Source organism: Montipora capricornis, chromosome 3, assembly GCF_036669925.1.
Source record: "Montipora capricornis isolate CH-2021 chromosome 3, ASM3666992v2, whole genome shotgun sequence".
NCBI lineage: Eukaryota > Metazoa > Cnidaria > Anthozoa > Scleractinia > Acroporidae > Montipora > Montipora capricornis.
The window spans coordinates 16,901,602-16,911,601 of record NC_090885.1 but is presented as its reverse complement, the minus strand read 5'-3'; the positions used below and the strand labels follow the sequence as shown (position 1 = coordinate 16,911,601).

Sequence of the window (10,000 nt, the reverse complement as noted above, 5' to 3'; positions counted from 1 at the left end):
CCTTCCAGTCTCCAACCCCTTGCCCCCGGTGTCCGTGGTTAGCCCTCTAAAGCCTGAAGTGTTCGCTGCCAAGTTGTCCCATCATCCGGACCAACATCTTGTCGCCTTTGTCTTGGACGGCCTCAGGAATGGCTTTCGCCTGGGATTTCAGCATTCCAAGAAATTAAAATCAGCTAAGTCAAACAAGGCCTCTGCTAATCAACACTCCGAGGTCATTGACCGCTACTTGGCTAACGAGGTCTCCCTTGGGAGGGTTGCAGGACCTTTTTCCTCCCCACCTTTCCCTCATTTGCACGTTAGCAGCTTTGGAGTTATCCCTAAAAAGGGTCAACCAGGCAAGTGGAGGCTCATAGTGGACCTGTCATCCCCTGGTGGGCTAAGTGTTAATGATGGCATTGACCCTGACGAGTTTACCATGCAATACATCACGGTTGATCAGATCATTCGTATGATCTCAAGCTATGGCTTAGGTGCCCTGATTGCTAAATTCGATGTTGAGGCAGCCTACCGCAACATAGCTGTCCATCCATCTGATCGATATCTCTTGGGTATGAGATGGCGGAAGCACTATTATGTTGATTTAGCGTTACCATTTGGCCTCCGCTCTGCTCCTTATATTTTCAATTCTGTGGCGGACATGGTGGAGTGGATTCTCCTACATACACACAATGTTTCTGCGCTGTTACATTATTTAGACGATTTTATTACTGCAGGACCGCCAGATACTAACCAATGTGCTGAGAACTTAGCCACTTCCATAGCTGTTTGCCGTTCCTTAGGACTTCCACTCCACCCGGATAAGTGCATTGGCCCGTCCACGCGTTTAGTTGTTTTGGGCATTGAGTTAGACTCAGTGGCTCAGGTGGCCTGCCTCCCCTCGGACAAGCTCCTTGCTTTACAGGTGCTGCTGCAGTCGTGGCGGAATCGTCGCTGGTGTACTCGGCGCGAACTGGAGTCCCTCATTGGCCACTTACATCATGCCGCCAAGGTCGTGTGGCCCGGTCGTACCTTCCTGCGTCGTATGATCAATCTGCTCCAGTGTTTTCGTAAACGGGACCATCCAATCCGCCTGAATTCTGAATTTCACCTGGATCTTCAGTGGTGGCTTCAGTTTTTGTCCTCTTGGCATGGCGTCTATTTTTGGTTGTTTCCCGGCATGTCGGCCACCCCTGACCTCGAAGTTACATCGGACGCATCCGGTTCCCTTGGCTTTGGTGCTTACTTCAATGGGGAGTGGTTCAGCGGCGCATGGGTTTCTTCTCAAGCCTCTCACTCTATCGCCTATAAAGAGTTGTTCCCGATTATCATTGCCGCTCATGTTTGGGGGCCCCACTTCGCCAGGCGCCATGTTCTGTTTCGCACCGACAATGAGGCCGTGGTTTATATCCTCAACTCTAGAACATCCAGGATTCCCGTGTTAATGCGCTTGCTTCGCCATCTTCTCGCCTCAGCGGCTCGTTTCAATTTCTCCTTTGCCTCTCAGCATGTTCCGGGGGTTCATAATTGCATTGCTGACGCTTTGTCCCGCTTTCATTGGCAGGAGTTCCGGAGGTTAGCACCCCAGGCTCAGTCGCTTCCAGTGTCCATTCCACCTCATCTCCTGGAAGAATTGATTGGCTCTCATTAGAGCGGCAGTGCCAGTTCCTGTTAGCCCATGGTTTGGCTGACTCCACCCGGAGATCTTACGCATCTGGCCAGAGGAAATTTGTCAACTTCTGTGCGCATTTGGGCAAGTTGCATCCCAGTGGCTCCCCGTGCCCCACCGATGAATGGACATTGTGCCTCTTTGCCACTTTTCTGGCGGGATCGGTTCAGCACTCTTCGATTAAAGTTTACCTTTCAGCAGTTCGTGCCCTGCATATCGAAGAAGGCTTCCCAGACCCTCTGGTGAACTGTCTACGTTTGCAGCGAGTTCTTCGTGGGATCAAACGGACCCAAGGTTCCCCTGAGGCTCAGCGCCTTCCTATTACGGATCACATTTTGATGATCATCTTTAGGTCTTTGGATTTATCAATTTTCGACCACTGCATGTTTTGGGCCGCCTGCAACCTAGCATATTTCGGCTTCCTCCGATCTGCTGAATTTACTGTTCCTAATTTGGCTAGTTTCACCCCGGCACTCCACTTAAGTGTCGGTGACATTTCGGTAGACTCTGACGCCAATCCTTCCTGCCTGCGCGTGCGGATTAAAGCCTCCAAGACTGACCCTTTTCGGAAAGGCTGCTTTGTCCACATTGGCCGGGGACGCTTTCCTCTGTGCGCCCTTCAAGCTGTTTTGGCCTATTTGGCTGTGAGAGGGAACTCGGGTGGCCCTCTCTTTCTTTTCCAGGATGGTCGGCCCCTAACTCGCGCTGTCCTCACTGCTCGTCTCAGAGAAATCCTTGCTGGAGCAGGTGTGTCGGGCAATTTCTCCAGTCACAGTTTTCGCATTGGTGCGGCCACGGTGGCAGCTCGCAACGGCATCCCCGATCACCTTATTCAGGCCTTGGGTCGTTGGTGTAGTTCAGCTTACCAGTCGTACATTCGCACTCCATCCGAGTCATTGGCTTCCCTCTCTTCTCATCTCGCGTCTGGCTCAGTTGGCTCGTGACCCAGGTATACGTGGGAATTCATGCGGATCACAGGAAATCATGCGGATTGCAGGAAATCAAGCGGACCAGTCCTCTTCCGTTTTTTAGGGTCGCTTGTGGCTCGCTTGCGCCTGCCTGCGGTGTCTGGCCAGGACTCCTTTAATCAATCGGGAAGTCCTTGGCAATTTCCTGGTTCAGTTCCTACCTCAGGCAGAACCTTCTTCATGCCTCGCGGCCAGAGGAGCTGTGGCGGACCTTGCTTTAGTGCCTCCTTTTCACCTTGCCTCGGTTAGCAGACTTCTCAGTCTCATTTCATGATCAGCTTCACGGTACTCGGGTAAGTGTCGTCCAGTGTCGTGTCTTGAGCTGGGGGTGGGTGCTTGTGTGAGTTTGGGTGGTGGCGCAGGTTCCACGTCATCCCTGTTCGCGGCCCCTTCGCCTTCCAAGCACCCTTGGGGTGGTCTTTGGGTGGTGGCCGCTCGCAGAGTTGCCGTGGAGGCCTGTGTGCTCTGCTCATGGCCTGTGGCTCAAGCCTCGTTGCTCGCCCCGGAATCGCCGCCCACTTTGGCAGGCACCATCTCCAAGCTCGTCCATTGGCGATGAGTTTAAATGTGGCTAAATGTAATTTAGGCTAAGTTAAAATCAAGCCAATGCTGGTCAGCGGTGGTCTGGGAATCAGGCGCATTGAGGTGACATACGGGGTTTCTCGATTCGCACGTGCTGGTCGTTTCTGCTGTGTGAGGTGCTGTTTGTTTCAAGCAACAAGCGTTCAGTTGTTCCGCTTTTTTCCCCTTCCCTTCCCTCCCTCATTGGTGGATTCGGTAAGTATAGGGTTGGTAAGTATCTCCACTGACTTGGTCAGTGTGACGGTGCCTGGTGGGTGGTGGCCGCTCGCAGAGTTGCCGTGGAGGCCTGTGTGCTCTGCTCATGGCCTGTGGCTCAAGCCTCGTTGCTCGCCCCGGAATCGCCGCCCACTTTGGCAGGCACCATCTCCAAGCTCGTCCATTGGCGATGAGTTTAATATGTAGTAATGATTATTAGGGAATAAAAATTAAATTCTATCATTTCAAATGTAAGAATAGTTACTATATTAAGCTGTTTTATAAATGTCATGCACATTTTAGGTGATCGTATCGAAAAAGTATGTGATATCTAAGCATGCACAAATGGTTTATTTAGAAAGATGCTTATGAACTTTATAATACGAAATCATAACTTTGGTTACTAAATAATACACTAATATACCTCTGGTAGAAAGAAATGAGAATAATAAATTATGTCAATCAATATGATGGTAATGAACAGTAATGGACTTGGTAATCAAAATATTACTTTATCTCATATAGACTTTTAAACACAATATATTATTAGTCCAAGTCGTATACTTTTTTTAACACACACAACCGTATGATCATGTGTATATATAGCAAACATACACTGCAAACATCCATATGTATCCAGTGATAGTTATCTTGAATCATTGTTGTTGTTTTATTTTTCAAATGTACACTTTGATGCATTCATGTGTGGCACCATTTGAATGTTATCAGTATTAATAGCAAAAAAAGGATATTATTCCCTACAAACTGCATTCACAGTATCTTTACACAAGATACAACTGATGACAATGCCCCCTTTAAACCCTAATATCAGTTTGTGGAGTCTCCACATTGTTCTCCATACATTGTCTGTGTAACTTGCTCTCAACTGAGTGGCTTCATAGCTCAGTTGGTAAGAGCACTGCACCTGCATTGTAGAGGTCGTGGGTTCGAATCCTGCTGAGTCACCTGAAAAATTTTCAGGTGCATATGAGACAGTTTCTTAAATTGTCCAGCAAGCGTGAGGATCCTCTCTTCATTTGATTTCTAACACCGCACTTCGCCAAAAAAAAATTTCTTTCATTATGTGGACCATGTTGTTATAATAATGATAATAATCAACAACAGAAGTTTGGAAAAAACATTTATAATAAGAATATTTTTTTTGCCAGACTAGTGTTGTGGGATACCGTTTATGTTCCAGTAACCATAATAAAACTTCACTGACAGAATCTCATTTGTCTTGTGAAATTTCAACTGAAGAGGCTTCTCTTCTGAAGAAATAACCTCACACCTTTCAAGAGGCTCTGTTAGAGGCTTTTTTCAAAATTCTTTCCCCATCCATTTCAGATCCATCCAAGTCCATTCTCTTAAACAGATACTTTGCCTTTCGTATGTTCACTATCTTATAAGTAGTGCAGGTATTTGTCTCCATTACCTGATACCCGAAGTTTGTCCTTCCCAGTATGTCTTTTGCAATACAAGAGAAGATCTCTCCAGGCATATCGACGGTGAATTCACCAGCCCATGGGTTCGCTAATTTCGGCTTTACGCTAAGACGACGGATAATCTTCAGATAGACCTTCCTCAGTGCCCTTGCTACCATTCCTCGTGAAGGCAACAACCGTTGCACATTAACAAACATAGAACGATCGCTATATTTATCTTCTAAAACTGCAACGGCACTCTCAAGCTCTAAAAAAATCCTTTACTTTTTTTACTCCATCCCCGGTAAATACTTGGTCTAAGCAATCCGATTTAGCCCGTCTAAGAGTTGGCTGAAGAACATGGAAAAACTTCACATTGGCTGCCATCTTGGGTTATATTTAGAATTCTGCGGCCATCTTAAAATTTACCCAATATCCACCTCGGGCTTCCGATGACCCATTTGAGGGGTGGGGTGGTTTGGCCCCACCGTGTACTTAGTTGCTATAAGCCCGACTTTTTTTTTTTTACTTGGTCAAGATCAAAGTTGCGCATAAACTTCGCTTGTTGAAGCAAAGTGCTTGTCTGCTCTTACAACAGTCATCGTTGCTCTAAAGTATTCAAGATGCACCTAAAGGATTAAAACCTATTTTAATTAGTGCCTTAATGCTTTTTTCTTTACAGAAAAGGCAGCGGATTCTACGCCAAGGTGACTTTGGAGGGGAGGGAAGTGTATGGCATTTTTACGGGCAACCATGTTGTTGGTTCCGAATCAGAGGCCAGGAACGCTAAAGTTACTTTTGATTTCGAAGGAAAGAATCCTGTGGAAAGCACTATTATCTTAAGACCTGACGATACATTTCGAACTCATAAGGTTAGCTTCGCATTTATTTTTTTCATGTTATGTTCTGTTAGTTGTCTTTTTGCGTGGAAACGTTTCCATGCCATGCAGTGATAGATGATACGTTTTCGTGTGCCAAATAATGATTTGACACCGGTTCTCATAACTCGGAAAACGGCACAGGTGACCTAAAATCTTAGAACTTATGAGCAGTATCGATTTTATTCGATCATCGAATTCATTTGTCACCCTTGTCACTCCTTTGCAGCCGTTTTTAGGCTCGGTTCGTCCTCTGTGGGCGTAGCGTGCGTTTCCAACGAGCGAAAATAGTGAGTTCATTTTCCGGGTAGCGGGAGAATAGGGCGAGCGCCAAAGAAATTCTCCAAGCTTGGAACACATGCCAACGTGGAAGAATATTGTCGACCGCCATTTTTGTGGTAATATCTCTACTTTGACTAGTGAGGTAAAACCTAAGAAAATATCTAAACACGAAAGCCTAACGGCTCATTAATTTTTTGCCCCATACGGACTGGGCCGCTTTAGCGGCTTTCAGACGCTGATGTCATGGTCAAGCTCAAAATAGAATAAAAACCCTCAGAGGGAGATTGCGTGTATTTCTCAATATTTTAGTAGACCCATTGAAAAGTGCATCAGACGGATTTCCGCCATGAGGTTTCATCACAGGCGGCCCAGACTCAAAGGGTAAAACATTATAAGGATTTGCATTGGATCTCGATGACAAACTGAAAAAGATATTTACCTGCGAAAGTTCTCAATAAAAAAAGCTGTTCTTTATTGTCGTGGTGACTTTCTCGCTTTTTGTGTGGTTATTTGCCCGATTGAATGCGATTTAAGCGACTTCTCAAATTCCCGGGTTGTCACTCGTACCTCACATCTCGCCGACATCAGTCATGCTCAAACTCCGGCGATGGCCACACGGATAAATTTACTTCCCCTTGACCAAGTTTCAAGGTCCAGCGAGCAGCCGATGCTTGGAAACAGCGAAAAATTTTCAAATTTTCAAAATCCTTTGAGGCTCGCTTACAACGAATTTTGACACGGCTGGTCAACCGTTCACTTGAGCCTTGATACGGTGAGAGTAAATAAGGGAAAGATTTTGAAAATTTGAACATTTTTTGCTGTTTCTAAGTAATGGATGCTCGCTGGACCTTGAAACTTGGTCAAGGAGAAGTAAATTTATTCGTGTTGCCATCGCCGGGGTTTGAGCGTGACTGATGCCGGAAAAGTGTGATTTTATCGTTGAGATGTGAAGTAAGCTAGAAATTACTTTCCAGCCTTTCCTTCATTTAGCTACGAGTGACAACTCGGGAATTTGAGAAGTCACTTACATCGCATTCATTCAGGCAAATAACCACGACAATCACCACGACAATAAAGCACAGCTTTTCTATTGCGAACTTTTGCGGGTAAATATCTTTTTCAGTTTGTTATCGAGATTCCCATACAAATCCTTTTAATTTTTTTTACCCTCTGAGTCTGGTCGGCCTGTGGTTTCATACAAATTTTGCAAAATACTGGCATCATCATCATCATCATCATTTTTATTTTAAAACACGGTAAAATACATCAGGCATTAATAATTTAATATAAAAGCTACAACTTATTACGAAAAACTACGTATACAAATTAATCTTCATTAACTTAAAATGTTACTAACTAGTAAAGAAAGTAAACTAAATTAAAGCCTGTTTTACATGAATGCCGTGTCGGAATTAATTAGCAATCGTCGGAAATTAGTCAGATATGTTGCTTGCCTAGCAGCTGAGGATAGACTGTTCCAGAGGACTGCACCACTATAGCCAAAGCTATTTTTGTAATAGTTAGTAAGTGGCCAGGGAATAGCAAGCATATTATCAGAATCACGCAAATTGTAAGAAGTAATCACATCACTCCTCTGAATGAAGGTCGAGGACAAATAATTGGGTGCAAGGCTGTTTAAGGACTTATAGACCATCTCAACCTTAAGTTTTTGACGACGAGTTTCTAAAGTGTCCCAGCCTAATTCTTTAAGTAGTTGGTTGGCATCAGCATCATAACTAGAATGAGTAAGGACGCGGACAGCACGATTTTGAAGTCTCTGTAGTTTGTCAGATAATGTTTTGGCACAGTTACCCCAAACAACACTACAGTAATCGAAGTGCGATTGGCCCAGTGGTTAGGGCGAGTGGCCCAGTGGTTAGGGCTCTTGACTTGAGATCCGGAGATTCCGGGTTCAAGACCCGCTCCGACCACTCGTTGAATTTGTTCCTGGTAGTCCCTGGTTCAACTTCCCAGCTGCACTTGTAAATCTCCAACTGGTTTGCCTCCGGCCAGTTGGGATTCTTAACAGTTGTTGTTGTTGTGTTCTGTTGTTTCGTTGATTGTGTTTCATTGGCCCTGAAAGGCCCCTATGGGGAGCGGTCAATTAAGTATGTATAATGTATGTATGTATAACTAATCTGTGATAGATATATGTATTATGTAGAGTTGCAGGAGGAAATAGTGACTTATTCGTTTAATAGATCTAATACCACTCAGGCAGACGAGATTTTTTTGGTTTTAGCGTTGATATGATTACTCCATGTTAAATTTTCATCAATTAATACACCAAGAGACTTGGTAATATTTACTCTGTTTAATTGTGTACCATTAATTTCCAAGGCAGGAAGAGCGGATAGACTGTTCAATTTTTGTCTTGATCCGATTAACATAAATTCAGTTTTTGTCATGCATGTTGAGAGTCAATTTATTGGCAATGAGCCAACGGTTTATATTTGACAAGTCCTGGTTTAAAGAAGCCTCAATGGAGCAGATGTCGTTGTCATCATATGTTAGGTGAATATCATCCGCATACATTTTAGGTTGAGAATTTGATAAACAATTGGGTAAGTCATTAATATATAAGACTGCAAAGGCCCCAGTATTGTCCTCTGAGGGATCCCACAAGTTAAAGTGCAGCTATTAGAAAGGAGACCATTGACAGCACATCTTTACGTACGATTGTCTAAGTAAGAAGAAAGCAATCTTGGGCATTTCCTTTGACTCTGTATGAATATAGTTTAGATAATAAAATGGGGTGCCGGACTGTGTCAAATGTTTTTTTTTAGATCTAAAAAGACAACAGCGTTAACATAGCTACGATCTATGTTAAAGGCCCAATTATCAGTAGCTTCGAGCAAAGTGGTCACAGTTGAGTGAAAGGATCGAAAGCCAGACTGATATTGTGATGAAATATTATTTTCGGATAAATAGAAAGAAAGCTGATTATGAATTATTCTCTCAAAGACATTTGCTTTTGCTGAAATGACAGAAATGGGCGATAATAATAATAATAATAATAATAATAATAATAATAATAATAATAATCAGCGTTGAACAGCATTTGGGAGTAGAGAAATAAACTCCTTGGTTAATTTTTAATCTTAGATTAGCGTTCATCGGCTTTCGAGGAACCGGGCCCAGGATGACAAGTTGTTGAACTGTGATTTGTCATATGTTTTTTAGATGATTTAAGGCTGATCTTGTAATTTTTGGATGAATGGAGTTAAGGAAGCAGGTAAAACTGCAGGATTTGAATGAAGTCTCCTTCCAAAAAATAAATAAATAAAAAATCCCGTATCCTGATAACCTGCTAATAGGGCTTCGTTGTTTGCATTTGCAAATCTAGTAACGTTAATAACGAGTTTTTACAACAAAAAACTTCAAGTTATATCACAAATTTATCTTTCTGGTAATCTCTCACCATTTTCCGAAGTTTACCTGTACTTGAAGTTGACTGTAACTGAACAATTTGTGTTAAATGTTTGCGCATTCCACGGATACGCCCATGTAGGCGTCTTGTTATTAGACACGTCTAGTTTAGCTTCCTGAATAGCAAGAACATCTAGACACTTATCAGCAAGCAAGATTCTAATTTCATCGACATGCGTGGAGAGTTTGTTAACAATTAGTGAAGCTAACTTAAATCCACGTGTTGAAGGAATGAGGTTGTTAATAGTGGATCTCTGCTGATGCAACATTGATTGAATTGATTTGCAATTACTGTCATAATTGTTGTGAGATTCATGAAATTTAAGGGCCTACTGACGTCTTTTTTAGGTGTCTTGCAAAGGATGTAATGGTTAAGAAATTTGAGTGAATTTTGTTAACCAATGACCCTAAATATGACGTCATCATGTCACGCCAATGGTCACGTGACCAATAAAAGAAAACTCTAAATTTGTCTATCTGCTACACAATTTTGGGTATTTAATCAGTGCTTTGACAATTTGTATTCGTTTTTACATCCAGCCAAGCATGGTTTTCTTTTTGTTTCGAAAAATGTTCTTTCTAAAGAGATAAATGATA

At 43.2% G+C, this 10,000-nt stretch overlaps 2 protein-coding genes across 2 annotated transcripts in view; both read left to right on the top strand.

Annotated features, from left to right (window-relative positions):
* Positions 1-2,852, top strand: part of LOC138042401 (uncharacterized) — a 4,678-nt gene extending 1,826 nt beyond the window's left edge. Inside the window, exons 2-3 of the mRNA XM_068888281.1 lie at positions 9-1,348; positions 1,552-2,852. Coding sequence (XP_068744382.1) covers positions 9-1,348; positions 1,552-2,589 — 2,378 coding nt within the window. The 3' untranslated portion in view covers positions 2,590-2,852. The remainder of the gene's footprint in view (positions 1-8; positions 1,349-1,551) is intronic.
* The window catches only part of LOC138042429 (uncharacterized), a 180,894-nt gene that overhangs the window by 7,235 nt on the left and 163,659 nt on the right, over positions 1-10,000 (top strand). Inside the window, exon 2 of the mRNA XM_068888323.1 lies at positions 5,497-5,686. Within this exon, the coding sequence (XP_068744424.1) occupies positions 5,497-5,686 (190 nt within the window). The remainder of the gene's footprint in view (positions 1-5,496; positions 5,687-10,000) is intronic.